Genomic DNA, 25,004 nt, shown 5'->3' with positions numbered 1-25,004 from the left:
TAAAAGTAGAAAAAGTCAGGGCAATCTTCATTTCTAAACAAGCTGATACTACAGCTTGTCAGACACTACAGATAGTCAGTAATGAACTAGTTATTGGTATTTTTTCTTTGCTCGCTTTTTTTGTCCTTCATAGCTTATCATTTCCAAGTATACTCTACTGCACCTTTTTTTTTCTATGGATGACAAGACCACAGGATATCTCCTTCTATTTCAGCAGGAATTAAACAAACCACCGATTCCTTTCATGTTTTAATATTGCATAAAGGCTCAGTCAAAAAAATGACACAATATTTACAGCTTTCAGGATCTCCTTGGCATGAGCTGTTTGCATTTCAGAGTTTTCTTTTTATTTTTCCGTATTGCCCGGCCATTAAGGCTCAGTGTCACAGAGATGATTTTATACAGCTTATCATCATTACATGAGAGGAATTTTCTGATTTGATTTACTACTATTAATTTGCATGGCTAATGTTCAGCTCTTCTGGGAGTACAACTTTGTATCCACAGGAGCACATTTTCTTCTAAAATCATATCAGAATAGTCTTACTGGGCTAACAAACCCTCTATCTTCATGCAGAATGGAAGAGAAAAAAAGCGGTAAGGGACTGCTGGCTCAGAGCTGCTGTTGCCATAGAGCTGCTGCCGACGAAAAAACTGCAGCATGGATTTCTTCTGCTGTTGGAGGTAAGATGAGGGCACAGCAAAGACTGTAGCAGGGGGAGGGGAAGGGAGGCAAGGGGAGGGAGAAGAGGAAGAAAGTCTGCGTCCTTGCTGTCTAAAAAAGGAAATCCAGTTACAGTGCTCATGAACAGAACTGCTGGTGCAGAAGAACAAAGCTATCAGTTGTTTAGGGTAGCAAGAGTGATGAGCGAGCACGCACACTCCCATGTTTTCAGAAGGAAATACTGCAAAGGAAGGAAGGAAGAACAGCAGTGACTTCGTCATTTAGAAAGCAGCCACTGCTGCTTCAGAATAACTGCTTTTTGACACTATTTTGGTATTAAAATCATTCTGGTAGGTAAAGGGAGATGTGAAAAACTAAATAGGTAGATAAGCAAGAAGAAAAGTTATGCTAAAAATTTTCAGGGTAATCCTGAGCAGTTGATTTCTGTCTGTATTAGAATGTATCAGTTGCTGCATTCAGCTGCATAATGCTATGAAACTTCTAAATGTGATAACTACATGTACAGCAAGATTATTATGATAAATTGATCTTCAGATGTGCTTATAGTAGATACATTTTTCATGAAAATGTATAGCAAATAACTGGAAGGTAAATATTAGATACTCAAGAATACTCATGCTTGTTCTCACAGACAGAGAACTGGCATCAGGCTTGCTTTAGGGACAATCCTGTGAACGGGCAGTAAGACTCTCTGTGATCTTTGCAGAATTATCTGCAAAGTGCTCATCCCACAACAGCTTGCCTGTTACGTACAGCAGGTTTTTGCTGTGCTTCTCTTGCTCGTTCTCTCTGTATTTCAGCTCTTGTGAGATAAGCTGAAGCAATGTACCCTGTGCAGCAAACCTGGCATGCCTGCGATGTTTGCATAATGGGGCCTCAAAGAGAAGGAAATTTTTAGAAGGTACACTAAATATAATGATGATTGTCTTTAGTTATGTAATTAGTAGTTTGATATTACTCAACCATTGATCACTGTATTATTGAGTGTGCATGAATAGAACAGCCCTTCCTTACAATTTTTAATATTGCACTTTATTATGTGTTTGACCATTTTTCCTGGAGTCTTTGTTTGCAGAATGAGTCAGAGTGAATTTTTCCTATAGCAGTCTGTTATCTTGATCCAGAAACTGCAATTTAGGTTGCAAATAAATAAAAGGATATTAGGGATTTTTAATTTTGTTAGCATCCGGTCTCCCTCAGAGAAACTGTCATTCTCTAATATTACTACACTTAGATCCTATATGTCATTTCTCAGTTGTGAGTGTCTCTGGGCCAAGTATATTGATCATGAATACCTCAGTAGTCATTTCAGGGATATGTCATAAGGATTTTTAAGTGTACCTTTAATGGTCAGATTCATTTTATGAATGCTGTCTGCAGCCTATCTGTAGGCTCTGGGACCATTATTTGTACCTAGTATAGAACCATATCAGGTTCAGTCATTGAAGACATAGTATTTAGGATTTGCCTGGGTCCCCTGGGCCAGCACATAAGTATCAGGTTCTAATTTGTGTTTGAGGAAACCCCTGATAACACTAACAGTTATGATTTGGTTTCACAAGTTGCTCAGTCATCCCCATTCCAAACAATTGCTCATATTTTGCTGGAGCAAGTAACTGTTAGGATTGAGGTCCACAAAACATGAGGTAGGCTGTGAATTTCAGACAACTTCTACTAGTTTGTGGATTTAACCTGTGGATGTTCTTCAAAGTCAGGATTTTGCTCAAGTTTCACTCCTCTACATATATAGTAGACTCCTCTGAATAGCTGTCCAAGAAGAAATGGATGTTTCCTGTGCAAATTAAAATCTAATTCCAATCTTAGCTGCAGTTTTAGACTCATTCAGTGTAATTCTGCACTGATAAAAATAGGTAGCTCAAGGCATCCATGTTGCTAAGTGACAGGTTATTCTCATATGTTGCAGATAACACTTTTTGCGTGTGTGTATTTATCCTTATTGGTTCCAGCTGGTAGTGGGTAGTATGTATATATGCTGAAAAAGGCAAGAGCTAAAGCAATGCTAATACAGAAATGTCTTGGCTGCTTCTCTGCATCCAGTGCATGAAATCGACTGCAGATGTTTTATAACCTTAAATCTACACCATGCCAGCCTGTGTCAAAGAGTCTAGCTGTTTACAGTCTACATCTAGCAACTTTAGTGAAAATTTCACAGGCAACTTTAATGTCTTGTGGCTGAAAAGTGACTTCATCTGAAGCTAAATTAAACAGAGGAGTTGTTTGTAAACATTGATCTGTCTACACATTTGCGCAGAACTGTGAAGAAATGGCATGCTGTAGTTCTGTGCTGGTTTGTTCTTGGTTTTGTGTTCTTTTTTTTTTTTTTTTCCTGCTTCATCAATCTGGTTTATACTGCAGGATTGGACAAAAGAAGAAAGTATTGGCAAAACATTGTCCAGAATTTCTGTATCTGGGGCAGGGAAAATGCTGTTAAGCCACTAGTGTTGCTGTGATTAGTGCCAGAACCTGCATCGGTTCCCAGAGCATCCCAGAATATACGGCATTAACCCTCAAACCAGCTCTTATATAATCACCTTTTTCTGCATCCTAGGAGGTGATGCAATGCACAGTGTACAGTTCTCCCTATTCCAAGTAACGGTGTTTTTCTACACCATAAGCTTTGGCTCAGTGCTCCAAGGCTCGGCTTTCAAAAGTGCTGGCACCCACAATGCTATTTAAAGTTAAAGGGAGGGCTGGCTGCTCAGCGCAATTTAAAATCAGGCCTCTGTGCTCAAAAAAGATTTTTTTTTGGTTTAGCAGTCACAAGATTTTTTAAGTGACTGATCTGACTTCTAGACACCTTCTGCAACAAAAGATGTTGTCAGTCCCTGGTAGATTCCTGGGAACTGCTGGCATATCCCATTTTAACTCTTAATATCCTTTTCTTTTTCTTTTCTTTTTTGTCAGCATTGTTACTTTTTTAGTTAATATGCAGGAAGAGGAACAGCTGGCATGTGTAAATGAAGTGAGTTCAGCTATAATAGCTTTACTTCTCTGTGATATTTTATCCAATTAATCTTTTTATATTAGATTGAATGGCAAGATATTAATTTGTGTTGAACTGCCTAAAGGTTAGGATAAGAAATAGAAAAATGTTCCTTTGTCTTTAATTTTTTTTTACATGTGGCCAGTTGACATTTACAGTTACTGAGGTCTCATATTTCGGCATGTTGGTCATACTCATTGCTTCACTGTGGGATGGTTCCCACTGTTCTACTGCTCATCATTATATTTCTTCTTGAAATCAATAGCCTAATCTACTTTTTATTTTTTTAATAAATAATAATCTAAGCTTTGGTTAAAAGGAACATGCTAGTTTGTTCACTGCCTTAATCAGTTTTGTTTGATCATTCCATTGTTTTTTTTAGCTCACACACAACTTTTTCTGTTTCAAGCCAAGCAGTTCATCAGGCTTCTGTCGGAAGTAGATCAGTGAATCATTTCACTGTATTTTCATAGTGACTTCTGATTAAAAATATTTGGTGTTAAAGCTCTTCAGTTTTAAGGTAAATACCCTGCTTCCGTGTGGCTCTGGACTCTGTGGGAAGTTGTGATTCCCTGGGAGCTGCTTTGAACTGGAACAGCAAGGTAAGCAGTTCGCTGCTCTATGAGGCCAGCAGTTTAATGCCTGGTCTTCAACTCGTGGATTAGCAGTATCGGTATTTGTGGAGCAGGGAAAGAACCATTGTCGTATTTCCATGACCTCTATGACTCTGTATTAATACAAGCTACTTTTTTGAAGCTTATGTTTGGGTTTTCATGGAGCTACAGATTGAAAGCAGTTCAGTAACAGCAGCAATATTAGTATTTTTTATAGCAACATGCCTTGCCTGATTAAGAAATCTTCACTGTTTCTTCCTTAAAGCAGCATTGTTTCCTCCTTCCCCTTCTTTTAGAATGCACTAAAAGTATTGCATTGTTTGTTACATTTTACCAAACCAACTTCACTTCAAGCTTCATTACAACTGGGGAAGCTGAAATAGTCCAATATAGTCTTGTAAGCATAGTGAAATTAGTTGGGATGTGAGTAGCTGAGAGCTGAAATGGAAATATAGATCTCCAGCATTTTGTAAGAATGTTTGAGGAATCTGACCACCAGATTTGGGTCAGATCTGTCCATGCAACAGTAGCTGTGCAGTGTTGTCATTTCTAATTTGCTAGCCATATAGGCCCATTTTATCCTCAGAGCTGTGATTCCTAAATCGGGAACAATTATCTTTCTGGCTGAAAGAGTTAAGAAAACAAAGAAATAGGTTCCTGCGTAATACAAAATGCCAATGTCATCCTTAATTCTCCCTGCTTCTGTTCCCAAGTGCCTGTACATCTCTCTAGCATGGGTTCCAGTGCACTTAGCATGAAAGGATGATGGGAATTATTGAGCGTAATTAAAAGAGTCGTGTCTGAATTACAGCAAAATGCCGTGTATTAGCTGTAGTAAAACTGAAGATTTTTTTTCATACAACAGTCAAAAGGCTTACTTTGTCTCTCTACCACTGCTGGGATAAATAACAGAAAAGACAGCGCATTAAATCCTGACAGCAGTAAAATGGCCATCAGGTGGCTCTCAGCAATCTTTTGAACAGAGCATTAGTACAGACATATTTTTGCACCCTAAATTCCCAACTCTGATTATCTGCACCAGTCAGAATGCATTTTTTTTCTCCTGCAGGGCTGTCAGTTGTTTTTTAGGTTTTATTATACTTCAAGCAGTATCTACACAGCTTGCACATAACAAGAAACAGGCAAACTTTCTGTGCTCTTGAGAGACAGCTCCAGCATTAATACAGGGATTGCACAGCCCTTACTCACAGAGGACGTGCTGAATGTTAAACCTAATAAGCCTTTGCTGGCGATCACCAAGCCCTAATACGGAGATCGTAAAAACCGAGCAGCAGAAAATCTGCCATCTTCTGGCCACAGAGAAGAGTATCTGCAGCGCTGGATCGCACGCGCCAGCCTGAGCCAGCCGCTGAGGCTGGTGCTTCTGCAAACCTTTGCAGCAGCAGATCTGAAACTGGACGGCTCTATGGTTTTCTGGCAGCATATTCTTCCCTCAGAAAGTGTTTTAATTAAAGCCTTTTTAGGGGAAGGTGGCATTAAAATGTTCAGTTCTAAAAATAGAAAAAAAATTTTGCATTGGAGCACTTCATTTTTATTTCAGAATGATTTCTTAAAAGTATTTTGAGTATTTTATAAGTATTTATTTTTGTGCATTAGAAAAATGAGAAGTCAAATTTGACATCTATTTGCTTATTTTAAACATTAGTGAAGCCTCACACTATCACTAAATGCATGTGTGTCACTTGGCAAATCCAAGGCAGAGAAGGATCTAGGAGTCCTGCCTTTTATTATCTCGCTCTGACCACTTAATCTGTGTCTCAGTACTTGTGGGTTTACACATATTCCCTATGCAGGGCATATACCAAGGCTGTGATGTTTTTCTTCAGATGATAGAAAGGGTATTTGCATCCTTATTTCTTTTCCTATAATTCTGCATGAATTACTTACATTTCTACAGTAACTTCAAGAGAAACTGTTTCAAGCTTAATCTCTTTTTAATAATGCCACATTAACGCACACACACACAAATTCAGTTCCAGCCCAAATCATACTAGTCGTTATTCAGGAAAAAGAAAAGAAACAAACAACTAAAGATAATTCTCTCGATATCCCTTTGCCCAGCTTTATAACTCTAAATCTGTCATGGGCTAAAAAGAAGATAGACTTTGCATTTTATCCTGCAAGGAAGGAAGTGAAAGAAAAAACTACAAATCTGATTAATCTGATCCAAGAGTTCTCATTTTTATATCTTACCTACCATGAAGCTCCTGCTAAGTTGCTTGGTTTATTAAAGATTGCTAGTTTTGCTTTCCAAAAGAAAGGAAAATACAGTGGTTCCGATTGTATATCATCCAGTGGCAGCAGGTAGTTTTCTGTATAATATATGCATATATAGCAGACCATTAAACTGTGTTAAAGAAATGTTTAGATGCTGGTAACCAGGTTGAACTTAGATTCATAGGGAGATTTTCTAATTTCAGAGTTCATGTCTTTTCAAATATAATTTCAATGTAGCTTTGGATAAAAATAATTTAAAAACTGAGAAGAACTTGCCCGTGGGAGCTGGTAGTGCTGCTGCCTCCTGGAGCCGGTCAGTGGGGCCGGGTTCTCCCCGTTGGAGCCGGTCGCTGCCGTGAGGCCGGACAGGGGCTGGCGCCGCGTTGGTGCTGCCTGCGGGCAGCCGGTGTGCCCTGTGGCGGGCAAGGTCAGCTCCGAGTGTGGGGTCAGTTCTGGGGCGTGTAGGGAAGTGTCCCGTCAGGGTGAGAGCCCTCCTGCAGTCTTTGGTTGCTTGCTTTTGCTTCTGTCACCTTTCTTCAGTTCCCGCCCCTTTTTGCTTCTTGGCTTTGCTGCCCCTACCAGGTCTTTTGTCCATCCAATTCACTCTGTTTCCACTCTTGATACTAAGATTCTGTTCTGTTCTGTTCTTCACCCCTCTGGACAGAGCTCCTGGCCCAGTTCATCTCTTTGCTCTGCATTTGGTAAGTAGTCTTCATCTGTCTAGTTCTTCCTCAGCGGTGGGGTGATGGCAGTAGAGGTGTAGTATACAGCAGAAGGGCACATTTCTAGCTGTTGGTTATATAGTCTTGGTGTCTGACTTTGCAGCTGTGTTGGAGGATACTTAGACCTTAGTTTCACTCTATGTGGCCCTTTGCAGCAGAGCCAGTTAAGTGTGAACCATTTGTAGCTCCTCACCCTTTCAATAACTTGGAAGATTACTGAGTGGTTCAAACTGGTGAACTGATCTGATGTTAAAATATTTATTTATTTGTTTATTTTTCTGTCTATTTTATGAGACAATGTCTTAACAGATCCATATGTGAAACATTGTATTTGCCAAAACATTTGCCAGAAACATTTGGTACTTTTTAACTAAGCTTCCCACCAAGAGCTCGGCCTTTGGTAGTTTTCCAGAGTTAAGCTAACTCTTTTAATGGAAGAGGTCAGATAGCCTTTTGGTATCCTGAGTGTTTGCAGTTCTGTCATCCAATCTACAAAACTCATGCACCTCTGACACGTGAAAATCTGTCACTCAGTAGTGTCACTGCTGTGCAGTTAATATACTACCCATAGGGAATGTGCTTTATTTAAGTTTGTCAGCTGTCTATTAACTCTTTCAGAGTTAATAGCTATTAACTCTTTCAGCAAGACCACCTGCTGGTGATAGACTGATGGGAATATTAATAAAGGACATTGAGAGATAAACCAGGTTCCTGTATTTTGTTTTCTGCTTAAAAAATATTCAGTCCAGTAAGTGAGAGAAGTATTGTTTTGGGGACATCCTTCTTCTATATTGGCTTGCTTTTGTCTTACCCGTCAGAAATAGTTGGTTGAGATTCTTCATGCAATTTACAAAATTCTTTATGCCAGAGGTTTAAATGTAATATAGTGAGATTCGATGCAGTGATTCACTATGGGCTTACAGCATCTTGAGGCAGATGAGTTACTTATAACTGTAATGTCTACAGCAGAAAACTGTTGACTTTCCCTGCATTCTTGAATGGACTGGTTCTGCACCATGGTGCCCTGCCTGCTTTCCAGCTTTGCCCTATGTGCAAAGGTATGCAAACATGCACTCATGGTCTTAGGCCTCCAGGAGTGCTGGGGACCTATTTGAATATTTTAGCTAGCATAATAGGAGCTTTTTTCCTTTAGGATTTTTATAGATTTTAAAGGACAATAATTTTTTTTCGATTATCTGTGTGTGGCCTCAGAATGGGATCGTATAATGTTTGGATTAACCTAAAGCGTCTGAAAGGTCCAAGTCTGTGTCTTCATTTTGGATAGGATTTGAATTTTCTGTTGCTGGACTGGTATTTTGTGCTTCTGAAGGTAAGAGGTCTTCATCTGCCAGTTCTGTGCGTAAACTAGGAAGAATTGGGAGCTCTATAATTGGTTTCCATGGTTTTCCAGGGCATCGAGGAAGAGGAGATTCCGAGTTATCTGGCAACCCATTAAATAAAAAAGTAACAGGAGGAGTTACTGTTTCTGCAGGAATACTAGTTTCCTGTCTTGCAGCCCCAGGAGTAACCAGATCTAACACAATGTCAGCATTGGATGGTGACAGAGTTTCCTTGTGATTAAAAGCCCTTTCATCAGATTCCTCAGAAGATTCAGGTTTGTGTTTACCATGTTTACTGTGTTTTCGATGCTCACATCCGTCGTCAGTTCCGTGCCCGCAGTCCGTGTCCTGCCTGTGCCTCTTGTAGGAATCACGATTTTTTTTAAATCCATGCTCATATTTATGCTCACGTTTGTGCCTGTGTTTACGCTCAGATTCACCTTCACCTTCTGGTCCTTGTTCATGTTCCGTTCTTGTTTCCTGGCTGGGTGTTTGACTTTCTGATTCATTTTTATCAGAGGATGTTATTTCACCTGTCTGATACTGTATAAAAGATCCGATTCGGAAGGGCGTGAATCCAGGAGGCCTTCTTGCAAGCAAAACCTAAAAAACATTGTAATATTGTTTTACACGACCAAAAATAATTAAGAATTTGGCTCACTGCAGTATGTAAGTTGATTAGCAAAAGATTTTTGAAGTAAACTGAATCTGTTCTGTCTATATTAAGTGTCAAAACATAAATACCTATTGAAGTAACTCTGGAGTATTTTAATGATTATATATAAGCAGAGCAATTTATTGTTGAATTTTTGCCAGTTTTAGTGTGGAATGACACCGTAGGGAAGAAAACAGCTGTAAGCCTGTATAAAGAGTACAGTTGACTTCTGGGGTGAAAATGTCCCTGCTCTCGGTGGAGAGTAACATTCTGATTATTAAAAAAAAAATGCTGGAGGTTGACAGAATATACGAAAGATTTGGACTATTTCATCATATGAGATATAACTTCAATTTTTTGTTTCTAGTTTTAAAATAAGTGTTTCATAAAGCTGCTTAGAAATAAGGTTAAGACGTATATTCTAAAACATTCACTTGTCATCGAGTAATCTCAGTTTCCTTATCATTGTGCAGCTGAAAGATGAAGACTGAACCCATGATGCGCTGTTTGTATCTGACACAGTTTCATTTTTGTCTACCAAAGTATCTGATCCTTGTGAACGTCAGGGAGGTTTAGGGGGAGGTAAATTTGAAAATTGATGTGGATACAATATTGTAATGGAAACTGAGAGGGGAACTACTTGGTAGTTGGTACCTAATGAATGGGTGGTTAGGAAAGGGCTGCACACAGCTAAATCACTGAAACCATAATTACCAGAAGTAGAGGAAGTTTGTCTTTATATTCTACCCTGAGACTTCAGAAATGACCCCTTTTCAGGACTAGCTAAGGAGCTAAGCTGGGAGGAAACTTTAAAATCTGCTCCTGCAGAGACTCACAACTCTAAGCAGAAGGAAATCTGCTCCTCTACTAACATGAAAAGTGTGGCAGATGCTTTCGAAACCTGTGCATCTGTGGGATATAATTTTTGCATTGCCAAATAGATTTTTGTCCGAATTTTTAAATGTAGTACAAAGAACGCGGGAATCTTGTAGTACCAGATTCAAGGGAACTGATGGGGCTTAATACCTTAGAGCTTAACTGATAATGCAAAGAAGCAATCAATAGGCAGGATGTTCTCTGTGCTGCTGCCCTTCTTTGCACCTCTGCAATCATTGTGTTTTCTGCTGTCTCATGTTGTGTCAAAACTGACGTGCGCTGAGGTTAGACAGGGAGGAAGGAATGCGGCATTACTGAGGTAGTTAAAAAAAAAAAAAAAAAGGGGTGTTCCTTGGTTTTTGGTTCTAAGTATGAGATAATTTGGGATGGATAAAGAATGTAATGTCTTTCATTACTATATGCTCTGCTTATGGTGGTGGCTAATAGAAAGAAATCATACCGGTAAATATTCTTTAGTGCAGTTAATCTGGGGTAAGATTTTATTCTCCCAGGGGACTACATAAATTTGTGCTTCACATCTCAATGGTTCCTGTTGTCAAAACAAAAAATAACATGTTAAACATCAGGCATAAATGCAAAGCATAGTACATGAAAAAAGATAAATGTTTTTAATCATATTTTTAAATACAAATATACTTGGAGCTTTACTTGATTATCTATGAAATTCATCTTAGTGATGGAGATTTCTTTGTACTGGGACACATCCCTGTTTAATATTTCAAGATATTATGGTATCTGTGTGAACACTTCAATTTCTGATGGTAATTATCGGATTTTTTTGTTTCTAGTACTTTTGGAACATTTACTATTTAATCTTCATGATATTCCTAACAAACATTGTCTATTGATGTTATTAGTTCTTGTTAAAAATTGGGAATTTTGGAGAAAGACACATTTGTTCAACTACCCAATATCTGCTGCGCTAGCAGGTTTTAACTCTGAGGTAAACCCTGTTCATATGGTAGGAAGCGAGAGGGGAAATAAAGACTCTTTTTTTCTGAGCAACTTGTAAATATTTTCAGGTCCTTTCAGTGTTGCTTCCCAGCAAGTGCAATGGATTTTCCCGGTATGAGCAGTGTGCATTCCCGAGTCACCCGTCCTTTGAGCACCAGTAATGGTTAGCCTGATACTTTCCTTTAGCTGCAAGTGTCACAGACTCAGGAGGATTGCAGCCATTTGTTTCTCTGCAGCCTCTTTCCCTCATTTCCGTGGTTCCTAATGAGCAGAATAAAGTCCCCTTCACCATGCAGTGAGCACTAAGACACTGCAGTTGCGGTGGCTCAGTTCAGGCTTTGTGTTTTGCTGCCAGTGGCTGGGGTTGCAGATACCGAAAGGTGCCTCTCTCCTTGTTGAGGGAGGTGTTTACTGAAAGAGGTGGCACGACTCAAAATCAAATGTGAATTTGCTCGAAGTGGCTACCATTTCTGGTGCAAATAAATTTGTCATTTTGGAACAGTTCTTTTGACATTATAAATAGCAGCATCAGCACAACTTACGCTGTCAGGTGCAGCTTCACAGTCTTCATTAAGTTTTTCAAACTCTTGCTTTGAGCAGTTTGTCTTCCTGACTGTAAATGCTATATGGTAATTTTTCCCTGCAACCACCTGAAAAATTAGCAAGAAGGCTTTCTGTGGTAAAGACATTTTTTATCACAGAAAAGATGGATTTCTTCAAATTTATTTCCTAACCACTGGATCACATATGTTAAGAGCAATATTAAAATACTTGACAGCAAAGATATCTGCTTCTAATCAACTTGTTTACTCTAGGCCCATTCTCAAAAAATTCAGCATTGAAATTGGAGAAGACAGAAAGGTCAGAACACCACCAAACCCACAGTTCTGGCTTTGTTTTATTGGATGTCTGTAGTAATTTCATTAATAACAAATGAAATCATTAGAGACATCACTGCAGGGAGCCAAATATGATGCAAGAGAAGCTGGACGCGAGTAAAATGAAGTGCGTGGCAAATGGGCTCAGTTGAAAATGGACATGTTTGGCAAATGTATAAAACAAACGGGCTGCACTGGTTCAAGAATATGTCTGGAATGAGTTTACTTAATATTTCTTACAGCGCCCAAATTAATATGAATCTTGCTGTAGCGACAGCAAGCAAGGCATGAAATTCTGACTCTTTATAATTCTATTTAAAATATTTCCTTGCTAATATCAATCATGATAGGAAAAGTGGGCAAGAAGAAAAACAGTAGAAAAGAAAAAGCACATGCATTATTAGTAAGAGTACGAGGCTACTTGGAAAAAACCTTGGTGCGCTTCTAGTGCTTTCTCCAGTAGTACCCTACGTGTCTGTTACTAGTTTTCTACAATGAATCTTCAAAGCTACTTCATTGTTTTTGTTTTGTTTTGTTTTTATGGTTCTGTGGTGATTTCTAAACCTCTGCAGGGCAGTTTCTATTTTAGAAGTCTGTGGAATATTACAAGAACTGATTAAAAGGTGGCATAAAAATATAGAAATTACATGCTCTAAATCAGTCTTCTTCCCATGCCTTCAAAATCACATTTAAAAAATCAAGAGATTGGGGCTTGCATTTAAAAATGCAAGCCCAGATGGGCAAAATTTTGCAAGAAGTGCGTGGATCTCTCTGTGACCACAGGCAAAAAACATTATTTCAATTCTAAATTCAAACTTTAGCTACACACAGTTCAGATCAATAACACTGCTGTGTCTGTGCCTCATCTCAGGTACAAAGAAGGAGTTTTAAAAGGAAAAGCAAATCCCAACCTGAACTGTTGCTGCTTCTATGTCTCCAGCTTTGTAGTAGAAATCATCATTGGTCTCCAAGTTGTACTTCTCCATAGAAGCCGCCAGTAGTTCTTTCAGTTCTGGGCTGTCTCTTGAGATAGTCCTTGGACAACCAGCACAAATGAGAGTGGGGGCATTTACTGTTTCGTCAGCTGAAAGAAACAAATGGATTTTAGATGCAGGGAGCAAAAGATTCAGTACAGGTAGACTGCGAAAAGCAGTTACTTTTAGATCTTCACTTCTGGAACACTTAGTGCTCGAGTCTATCAGATTAAATCAAAATATTTTTGTGCGATCAATGATACCTAATTTTGACTGTATAAAAGAGCACTGCATCAGCACCTAGCGTCACACAAGACCCTGAGCAATAGTCTTCTCAGAAAAGTAGATCCTACTAGTATCTACTAGTAGGTGGGGATAGTCATGCAATGTGAATTGAAAGCAATGATAGCATCACTATGACAGATGAATTACTAATTTTGGACAAAGTCTTGAACTAGTCAGCTCCTATGTCTTTTGAAAGAGTATGTTGGAACCCTTTGGAAAATCTAGAAGGAACCGTTTATTTAAAGAACGTGATATTAGCTGCCTGGAAATTGTGTTGGAAAAGGATATAGTCTTTATAGGGTAGTTACATTCTTTGAGTTTGTATCTGCTGATATCCAAATGAGAGTCCATTACCAACCCTGTGTCATAGAAATAGGGTAGTATATACATGATAAAAGAGTACTTTTATTTGTTTGAAAAATATTTGTAGCAAGTGAAAAAAATCTTTGATAGTAGTTCATGAAGAGGGGTACATTTTCTGTCACCAAATAATTTTCTTTCATGTTGTTATATTTTGCCATCTTGCATTTTTGCTTTACATTGTTTATGATTGTAACAAAACATTGAAAATTGTAGAAGTTGCATGGGGCCTGTTACATACCTGGAAACTTGCATTGACTTGCAATATCTATGATCCCTGCCCGAGGACTTTCATATGCTTTGGCCTCACAGTTACCTACACGCTTGAATTAAAAAAAAAAAAAAGAAACAGAGCAGCACATTATTATTTAGAAATAATGAACAGTAATGAACATGTAAGTGTCGTAATAGCTTCCTGCTAACAGAGTAGGTCAATCATCCTACTAGGAATTCATGTCCAATGAATGTGCCAATAAATGGTCAGGATATAGAAAGAACACTCAGAGAAAATAAAATCATAAAAGCTAAGTGAATTATTTGTATATGTTCATTACAGAAGGAAAAGGGGAGATTCCCAAGCCAGAATCTTATTTTACAGAGAGCTCATTGGAGGTTATGTTTCATATTACAAAGACCACAAAAAGAGGTTACGGAACTAACAAAATAAACAGTACTGAGTTTCTGGACCTGCTGCTATTCATTTAAAGAAAACCGTGGTAGGTGACTTCTTGCTTAGAACTGCCTTGGTATACTAAAAAGAAATTAGAATTTTGGGGAGAAAGCAAATTTGATCCCATTCTTTTTAAAATGATTTCTTTTAATTATTTTCAAGGAAAGAGACTCCTCAATCTCTCTGGGTAAGTTGTTTCAGTGCTCTGTTATCCTCACCATAAAGAATACTTTTTTTCTCATATTTAGATATGCATCTGCCTGTGACCGCTGTTAAGAGTTAAGATATAAGGTCATTAAGGATGACCTTATAAGGACGTTAGTGAGTTTGACCAAATAAGGCCACTTTTATCTTTATGGTTCATGCAAAAAATAGACAGTGAGCCCTGACTGAAGTTTCTCTCATAATACTTGAACTATGTTGTTTTCAATGAATTTTCATTTTGTTTTCCTTTCTGAGGAGGACAGAGAACATCAGTTCAGGCTCAGTTGTTTGAGTGGCCTCTCTGCAGTGTTTTTGAGCATGTTTTGGAAAAGTTGGCAGCGTACAACAACAATTACAGATGTAATAGGGAAATATTTCCATATGTGACATGTTCTGATTGAGCCTGTAGATTTCTCATAATAACTGTGAATGATTGATTAGCGAGGCTGCTGAGCTCGTCAGGAGATGGAGAGCTAACCCCACAGCCCCGTGCGGTCGAGACGTGTCGGTGAGGCAGCGCTTGTGGGTTGTGTGGGATGGGCACGAGTCGTTGGCTCCAGCTGACAGATGCGGGAATGGAGATCCGAGCAGATGAAGTAACTTGCTTACAACTAAAGGCAAGCCTGGGTAACGGAGAGATTTGCTTCAGCTAGTCTAAGTCTCCTGTCATTTGTTACAGTATTTTCATTTTTTGCTGTTCTGATCAGTGCTTCTGAAACGCCATAGCATTGCTGAGACATCCAAGGAGTAATTTTTGAACAGAGGAGGCTCTTGAATGTAGCACTCAATAGCACAGCTCCACAGCGGCCAGAGCAGATGGGGGTCAGGGCTCGTGTGTGTGGTTCCTTCCCTCATATTTACCACCACTCTTGGCTCTGGCTGCATGTTTCTGCCCCACGAGCTCTCACCCAACCCCATGGGGAGCTGGCTCGGTGAGGTTGGATAAAGAATAGCTCGCTCTTTCGATACATTTAATTCTGTTCCAGCTCAGAGCATAGGAAGTGCCTGCTTCGGCAGCACTTTTTTAGCTCGCATATGTATATTTGTTAATAATTCCTTTTGAAGCTTTCTTATTTGGACTGCAGTAGAGGTAAGTTCAGCTACTTACTTATCTTTCTTAGAAAATATGTCTTATGCTGGAAAAGTAGAGCTATTCTACTTACCACTTTTTGGGTTGTGCTGGAATAGCTCTCTGGATAGAACCTTCTAGATGGATTACTTATTTGGTTAAGACTGGATACTCTAGAGAAAGCTGCGAATAGTTTAGCAGTTTTCTTGGTCACTGATTCAGGAGGACATGGATGTGTCAAGTCCATAAACAGAGAAGTTATCTGTAAGCTTGGATTTAAACTTCATTGACAAAGTTAAGCAAAAGTATAAATATTTTCCTGAGTCAGATCTCAATAATTATTTGCTAGTATATATTTCTTGATAAATAGGTTTAGAAGATTACTTACCCCTGTAGAAATGGTTTTGCACTCTGGACTTAAATCTTGAAATTCGTCTCTGGAGCAATTAGTTTCCTTGATTTCATATTTAATTACATAATTCCATCCAGCTACCACCTGGAAGATGTATTAAATAAGCCAATACTTTTGTGGAAGTTGAGCTATTAAATGCAATAACCAGAGAAAGCAAGTGTCTTCCATACATGAAATCACCTTGCAGTCATTGAGCCATGCAGCACACAAAGACAGCAAGAAAATACTGTTGTTTTACTTCAGAAAGAATGTTAAACCATGCAGATATTGGAAATTCAGTTTTTATTCAGATTCAGGTTCTCTTGGCAAGCCTGTAGCCTCACACCAAGTGGTTTCCTGCACTTTCCTCCAAAGTGTCTGTTATTTATTACTCTCTGTGACAGGAGTCTGATCTAGATGGATGACTATGTTAATAGAGCTTGGCAATTTCTGTGTTCCAGAGTGCGTGACATAGTAAAACAAAATCTGAATAATGTAACTTTACACCATTGGCATCATTTGTTGCTGAGTGTCCTGCATTTATCATCTACCTGTAATTGTGTCTGCTTTGGGCTTTCCCCCCGCGCTGTTTTATCCAGACTTTTGACCTTAGCTATTTTCTCTCCAGGAAGCAGTCCAGTTTTTAACACTGTGGCTACTGTTTCTCACCTCTGAAATCTCTCCATGTCACAAGTTGGGTCAGGCAGCATTTGAACAAAATTCAGAAATAAGGATCAAATAAGGCACTTTCCAGCCTGAGTACAGTGGAGGGCTCTTGACTACTCTCAGTTGGCCAGAAATGACATGATGGTCCTCTCCGTAGCTGCTGGAGTGCAATCTGTCAGTAACATTTTGCCACGTGGCTTAAATGTTGTGCGTGCTTGTCTCTCAGTCAGAGGACCATTACCATCAGTAAGTAAAAGGAGACTCATCTGAATTAAATCATGGGTCAAACTGACATAGGAACAGATGATTCTTTTTTGGCAAAGTAAACACATCCATATTCATCGACAAGGGTCTGTATTTGTGTTCAGGTTACATAGTATTTAAAATTCAAATTAGAAACTTTACTTTCTAGCAATGTCTCTGCAATCCATAAGAGAGCCTTGTGCAGGGAAAGAGCTCTCGCACGGAATACCAACGGGCACAGGATTTCTGTAATCTGAGCATTTGTTTCGCATGAAATGGATATTCCCACATGCAGAAGTGACATGCTGGCGTCATTTTTCTTTATTGATCTGACCCATTTTTCTTTAATGATTTTACATGTTCTATAATGTTTATCAGCTGCTGATATACAGCTTCTATTGGTGTATATGCTGATGGGCAGGTCCCATTGCATAAACATAGCCCCTCAAATGGCTCTGTGTATACTAGAGTATGAGACACGTGCACAGGTTGGCAGTTTTGGCACAGCGTCTAGGGACAAGCCCAGACCTGCTGCGGTTGGTGCTTCACGTAGGGGCCTGCTGGAATCCTCTAGGACGTCTCAGGTGGTACCAAGTGCCCCTGTCAGCCCCGCGTGCGAAGGGCCCGGTGCCGAACGCTGCCTGGTTGCAGCTGCAGACAGCGACAGCCTGTGCTCAGCGACAGTTCATAAAGCTGAGCGCTCCCTCAGTAAAGTCAGTAAATAACTATTTATGAGTCCACTGAACTGAGTAGAATTGCTTAGATGGTCTGTGTACTGTATGATCTTATTGTGAGATATAACAGACCTTAAAATCAGAAATATGTACGTAAAACAACCAAAGCATCTTTCTCTTTTGTAAAATGTATATAAAAATCCCATACAAACCTGTCTTTTTGCTTCTTTTATTTCAACAAGTTTAAAAAGGGCAGTTTCATCACCATGCTTGTTAAACTTGTTAATGGCTTGCTTCAGAATTTCTGACACTTGTAGAGTGTCACTTGATATGTGACGAAAGCATCCAAGACACTCAGCCTCAGAGAGCTCTACCTTTGTCTCAGCTGGAAGAGAAACAAACCAAAAAACTGCATGTAAAGCTGTGTCAGTTTTAATTTCTCATACATGGGATGGACGGAGAAGGTTCAATGAGCAAGAATCTTTCCTGCTTTTCATCAGAGCAAAATCTAGAATCAGGTTTCAGGGCCGTCAAAGGTTTTCATTGTATTTAGCAACATGCTTCTCTGGTTACTGACAGGGGCCATTTTGAACTTCGGGTCCAAGAATGGTTTCAGCAGCGAAGTTCACCCACAAAGTTCAGGAGTCACCGACTCTCTGAAAAATCTTGCAGGCAGTTTTTGGGAGCGGTTTTTCCTCATCCAGTCTGGGAAGAGCCAGTCTCACCTCACTATGTTTCACCACTGTGTTGTCAGAGCTGCCCTTGCTGGTCACTTCAGCTGCCAAAAAGTGACCACTTAGTGTTAGCTTCCAGGCCTAGGCTACTGGAATGCTGTCGTTAGGCAAGCTTGAAGGAGATGCTCAAAATTCTCCTTGCTACTACTAATCCTTTTAACCCTCTTTCCTTTCTAGTAATCATGGATTGGATTTTCATAAATTACATTCCTAGTTCTGTACATAAATTAATTTCATGATTCAGTGAGCTTGAGAATCAAAGTAAGACAATATATGGTCTCTGTGGAATTGAAATAAAATTTGTGTGCCTGATCCTCAGCTGGCATAAACTGCCTTTAGGGGGTTGTGCCGGCTTGCACCAGCCATGAATCCAGTCCAGGGTCAGTATGGTCAAACGGTCCCACCAAGGAGCTTGGATGATATGGGGAAGACCCTCAGCAGATCAGATCTGTACTTAACTCTTCTCTTGAATCCTTTGCATTTGATTTTGCTCTCTGCTCCTTTGTACAACTGAAGTAACTCAGTGTGAGGAATATTATTACTCTTAGCTCTTGTAGGATGTGTGAACAGAATCTGACCCTTTGTATTTATAGCATCATCTATTGCTGCCTGCCTTTGACTCTGTGATGATATTATATATATATATAAAACAGAAGAATATGACCTTGTTTTCAGGGAGCAATATTAAAACATCAGTACAGCCAGTTCTGAAAGGACTGTGGTTTCAACCTTTCTGTAAGCACTGAACAAACATTTATTGCTTTTTGCAATAATTTGTTAATTAGAGATGATCTTTGTAGATTGAATGTTTGCTTCATTTAATTCAAATGTGCTGCTTTAGCTTTCTAAACAAAGATTCAAAAGCAGATTTCCAATGCACACTCTGTGGAATTCACAGACCTTTTCCTGGCAACTAGGTGTCACCATTGCCTTACAAATGCCTCTGAAACCAAGCGGCTTCTGTTCAGAACATGCTCTCTGTGTGCTGCAGTTCCTAGTAAGGTATAGCCGTTAGAGCTTTACGCAAGACAACTGGTACCACAACTCAAGGATAAGCTGCAAATCCTCTTAGAAATTTTGGTAAATATTTCTGTTGTTGGCTCACGCTTGGCTCCGTGCTGCCACAGTTATATGGTCATTTTAAAACTAGCTTGGATATGTCTCACCTGAACTCTCGTCATAGGTACATAGAGATTCAGCTACAGAGCTGTCAAACTATGACTTGTTTCTAATAAAGGAAGTTCCATGTGAACATTGTAATCATATATTAATATCTTAAAGGTAAGAAAATTGGTACTGGCTGTTTTTAAGGTCCAATAAGTTTCCTAAAAAGTCTGAAATAATTACATCACTACGGGATTTTTAGTTTTGTCATTAAAATTTCTTCAGTTTTCTCACTTGACAGTTGAAGATTTGTGTTGTAAACTTTAACAAAAATAAGGTAGCCTTTTTTAGTTTTGAGAAATTTAAGATACAATTTTGCCATTAAAAGTTTCATCTAAATATTTCTGGCACAATTTCATACTTGAGTAATTGAGCATGAAAATTTAAAGTGTAACAAGGGGATATCTAGTTTCTAGGCTAGTGCTGTGCTTTTGGTCTTAAGCAAATTCACTCTAATGGGGTATAATTTTAGTGTTTTTAAAAGGTTATTATGTACAGATGCGGATTTTCAGTACCAGGTAATAGCAGCTTCCCCTCAGAAACTGCCAGTGCTTCACTGAGTTGGCAGAACAGTGGAGAGTGAAATTTCATCCTTAACGTGTAGTTGCACATTGATTGAAGATGCTTTAAAAAGTCTGAACCAAATGACAAAAAGCTTCTACCTTTAGAAAAAACTGAAAGTCTCAGTAGGATTTTTCAATTCTTATTTTTCAATGTATTCCTTGAATGCTGCCCTAAGAAGTTACATACCTGGAACAGTTTTGCAAACTTGTGAAACGTTACTTGTGTTTTCAGCCTTATTAATGTGAACTTGAGCTGTGCATTCTCCGGTTTCCTGAAAATACAGATGAGAGCATTTGTCTTAAACTTGATTGATGAAGAAACTCAGATTAGTAGCATATCTGGTGTGTAAGTTCATATGTAGACACATAGTTGCTGTTTTGTTATTGCGAAAGGAATGTATTTTGATTGTGAGAAGAGACAGGGATGAACAGAGCAGATAATTTGAAAGATTCCTTTGTGTCATGGTGATGCATATTAATTAACTAGAGAACATACAGCCAGATTAAGGGAAACGAAAACATTTTCATAAATAAAATTGCATATTTATGTAATTTTCTCTCTGCTGCCGTGTGGCAGGAAGCAGTGACCGTGACATTTCACATAGATTCAAATACTATGATTACCTCCTTTTCTTTGCATTGTGTGCAATATGAAATAAAAGCAACTTCCACTGGGGATGTGTAACATTTCCTGAATGCTATGAATGCCCCAATTGTACTGTTTCTAGGTGCAATGAAGCTCTGAAATGTCTGTATGGAAAAGGTCCCTCCCATGCATCTTTAGGATTATAATGATTAACTTCAGGGTTGTAAACATTTCCATACTGTACTTTACTCCTATAAGCTCTCAAAGGCAACACACACAGAGCGCTAAATCCTCTTCTCTGTTTTTTCTCAGGAAACTGCAGTCATGCTGATTACGTTGCTGTTTGTGTACAGAGAATTTTAGAAGAGGACAGACACTTACAGCTTCTGCAGGTACTTTGTAATCACAGTATTTCCAGTCTTTGTTTTCCTCAATGGCACAAGTGCTCTCTCGTATTGTATATTTCACATGGAATTGTGTGTCGGGATCTGTCTGGATAAAAAACATTACACATAGTGATTGCATAGTGATTAATCAGGACATCATGGATGAGGTGAGAGTTTCAAAGGGCGAATTCTATCCTCAATACATTGGTTGCCTTATTTTTTATAGTGTGGTTTCAGATTAGCTGCTGTTCTCCATGGAATATCTCCCGAATCTCACTAATTTAGCTGTTACTTTATCTGATTGTAATATCGAGCCCTTAACTACAGCTGCAGCCCGTTGATAGGGAAGATGCAGTCTGCTCATCTGCTTACATTTCAGTGTACTGCAGCTGGGGTTTTTAAAACAGCAAAAAATGGTCAGGTTTCTGTACGCCCGTTCGAATGCGCTCCGAGTGAGCAAACATGGGCTGCTGCTCGGCTAGTTGCGTGGTTACTGGTTTGGCCTGTGCCCCTGTCGGACTCGATCACTCTGCTCCCAGCCTGCTCCCAGGTGTGCCCAGTTCCTACCTGGCAGCCCCAGGCACCCCGCAGTGCCCAACCTGCCCCGCTCCTCGTGCACGGGGCGCTGAGCGGCCCTGCCTGCAGGGCACGTGCTATGGGGCACGTGCTATAGAGCCAGCCCTGGGCTGTGCCTGCCCTTCTCCTGGAGCTGCTAAAGGCAAAGCTGGTGGTGAGGGCGGCCTCAGGAACCCCAGGAGATGAACTACAAAGCCTAAAAGTGCAAGGTGGGCTGTCCTGGCCAGTGGAAGTTCAGGCCTTTCCAATATTCATAGCGGGGCTTTTCTCCCGAGGCTCCATACTGAGCTGTACCTTCAGACAACAGCAACGTAAGTGCTGCCCATGGCTCATCCCTGGGTCAGACGCAAACTGGCAAAAAGATGTTCTTAATCTTTTACTGCCATTAGAAATGCCCTGGCAGCGTGTACCTCTTGCAACGCACACATAGGCAGCTACTGTACGTTATCCCTCTCAGCTGTATCGTTTGAGGATAACCAAAATTTTTGCCTTGTTTGTACCCTTCTCCAGTATGAGCAAGTGATGCCGAGCTGACACGGGTAGAATATGTTGGATTTACATTGGTGGTGTTGAAGGCAAAATTCTCTTCTGTGTTCTCTCTCTTCCTATTGTGTATGGCTACAACTATGAAAAAAAATGGTGGTGCCTGAAATATAATGGCTGAGGGTTGTAAAAGAGGGTGAAAGAACCTCTAAAACTATAACGGAAATAATCCTCAGCTGGTATAAATTGACATTTTATGGGGCTGCATGACTATCAGGTTGCGCTATCTGAGATACAGACTGAAAAAAGAGACAAATTCTGTTCTGTTACACTATTTTAAACCTGAAATAAATCATCTCAGTTCGCTGAGTACATGAAAACCCCGAGAAGAGACATTGTTTCTGTTATGTTATTTGTTGTTGTTTTATTTCGCTGTTACTATGAACGACTGTGGCTTTAACTGGTGCAGGTTCAGTCTTTCAGCAGTCAGCTTTTATGTTTTATTACCGTATCAATAATGAATGTACATGAATATGTAATAACTAGCTATTTAATTAATGCATTCAACATTGTGAGACTAGAGATGAGTAAAATCTATATTCCTTTTAGAAAAGAAAGAATTCAGAATACAAGTAAGTCTCTCTCGCAGACCCCTTTTCTCTGTTTTTTTCCTACCATCATAGATCAGTGATTCAAAGTAATTGATTTCCATCTTTAAGGAAAGGCAATATATGTAGAGGATGATGAATAGTAATGACAATAAATATGCATTCAAAAAATAGGACTTTATTTAAAATGAAATACTGATAATAATTTTCCTTAGGGGTCACCAGCAAAAATGAAAGTGGTGTTATAGTCTTTATAATCTGTTGTAAAGGTGTTTGCATCTGGTTTTTGTTAAGGACACGTGTAGCTCAATGAAGACAATGGGACCAGTCATTTGGTTAATATTAATTATATAAAGGGTTTGACAGATTTTAGCCTGCTCACTACATGCTAAAATCAAAAAGCAGGAGGATAGCTACCAAAAGGTGGGGGCATTTATCGTAAGATGTTGGGTAATTCATGTCCCCGTTCTGAGCTCAGTTTCTGTCTGGGTAAAAGTGTGCCCTGATTTTGGCACCCAAAATATTATCTGTCACTGGGTTTCTTTTGTTTTGTGTCTGAAAATTCAATCCGGTAGAAAAAATGCTAATGTTGTTTTCAAGAAAAGTAATGCTTGTCGTTATTATGGTGGTATCATCTTTGTATACCTCTCAGAGGAATATATCTGTCTATCTACATATACACACATATAAATATATATTTTTTTCTTTGTATCTCTCTATCTATCCATCCATCCATCCACTTTTTTTTTTTTAAGATTAGTGGTATATAAAAGGATTCCAGGCAAAGGATCATGTTTCATTCTTTTCTGTTCTTTTCTTTACTATAATTTTAGTTGTCTCCCTATTTGACTAAGATCCTACCTAGTGCTTTTAGGTAGATTTGTGACTCAGTACTATTGTCAATCAAATAATATTCGCAAACAATTTATTCACAGTATTTCCAAATATTATCCAGGCATTCTTTTTTTTATGTGTGATACCAGCTCTTCCCAAGTCAGGCTAATATGAATGATTTTTTTTTTAAAGTGTTTTTGCCATTGATCTGGAAACTTTATTGATGATGGGAAAAGTTAGAATTTGCAAAGATAAAGGAAAAAACTGTATGTGCTAGTAGGACATACTGAATTAGTGATCAAAACATTTTATTCTTAAGTTTTGCACTTATAAGCAATTTGCCATCACACCCAATTCCACAGACAAGCACAGAATAACAGCCCTGCTAGTCCTGGTGAAAAGTATCTTACAGTGCAAGCCATTTTTGTGATTTTTAAAAAGAATATTTGTAAGACACTTTGCTGTCATCTTTACCCTCTGTTATGAAAGACATGGAGAGAACTGGACCCAGAGAGCCCAAACAATTCCACAAATGTGTTTTTCCAAAGTCTACTTACTGTTTTTTTGGCTTCCATCACTACGTGTAGAGCAAACTGATTACCAGTGGTCCTGTCTCCGTTGTATTTCTTCAGTGCTGTGTCGACAGCTTGAAAGACATCAGGGTCATTGCAGTCGGAAAACTCAAATGGAAGAGGGGTAGCTCTGCTAGAAAAGAAACTAGAGCAAAGCACTAGCACAAGGAAGGGTTTCATAGCAGGACAAAACATCCCCCAGAATTAGAGTGACTCTTCAAAAAATGGAATCGGGATACTTGAGGGGCAGTTAGTAACCTCTTCTGTGTTTCAGAAACAATAGCTGAGCAAACAGAACAAGTGGATGGCTGGGGTTAGTGGACTCTCGTCATATCCTGTTTGTCCTGCAAATAAACTTCTGAGTTTATCTAAACAAACTTTGTGTGGTGACCAGAATGACACTAAGGTTGTCTACCCACCATCCAGATAACAGCCTAACTGGTTGCAGCTGGAGACGGGTTTAAACTCAGCAGCTGGGTCCTTGAGAAAAGAGAATGTTTGTTGCTCTCTGGCTTCATTCTCTTGTTTGATTTTAATATCAGAACTGCTACTCAGAGTGAATTTTAGAAGACTTAAATAGAGTGAATTTTAGAAGACTTAAATAAAACATGTGAGAAGGTCACAGTAGTAATGAAGTTCTGGTTTTGGACAGCAGCAGTACAGTAAATTTTATGGATTTAAGTGTTCAGACTGCAAGAGTTTGGGGACTCTGAACATATTTGAAAAATATTTCTGCACAGATGTGTCTCATTGAATGTCACATAACTCTCCAATAGCACTTTATAGTCCTTGTGCTTCACCCTGCAATTCGAAGTGTCTGTCCTTGCCTGTGTCTGGAGATTAGGCCATGAATTAGTCCATAATGTTTCACTTCTATTGTGCAGACAGGGAAAATGAGGCACTAGAAGAAGAGAGTCTATCAATGTTACCTGTATCTGGCAGAGTCCGAATTAGAACTGCCTGGTGCCATCTAGA

General features: G+C 39.2%; 1 protein-coding gene across 1 annotated transcript; it reads right to left on the bottom strand.

Moving 5' to 3' along the window:
* Positions 1-8,048: 8,048 nt before the first annotated feature.
* KNG1 (kininogen 1) lies at positions 8,049-24,279 on the bottom strand. Its single transcript, XM_088523859.1, has 11 exons — positions 24,015-24,279; positions 20,952-21,062; positions 20,172-20,256; positions 17,736-17,908; positions 15,938-16,045; positions 13,848-13,929; positions 12,899-13,071; positions 11,652-11,759; positions 10,595-10,684; positions 9,050-9,206; positions 8,049-8,704 (listed from the first exon to the last, which is right to left on the bottom strand). The coding sequence occupies exons 1-11, from the start codon at positions 24,222-24,224 to the stop codon at positions 8,499-8,501; spliced, it is 1,503 nt and encodes a 500-aa protein (XP_088379985.1). The 5' UTR covers positions 24,225-24,279; the 3' UTR covers positions 8,049-8,498.
* Positions 24,280-25,004: the final 725 nt, after the last annotated feature.

This window comes from Tinamus guttatus, unplaced genomic scaffold (genome assembly GCF_059628265.1).
Source record: "Tinamus guttatus ecotype Peru unplaced genomic scaffold, ASM5962826v1 Tinamus_guttatus_pri_ptg000198l, whole genome shotgun sequence".
Taxonomy (NCBI): Eukaryota; Metazoa; Chordata; class Aves; order Tinamiformes; family Tinamidae; genus Tinamus; species Tinamus guttatus.
This window is presented reverse-complemented; position numbering and strand designations above follow the sequence as displayed.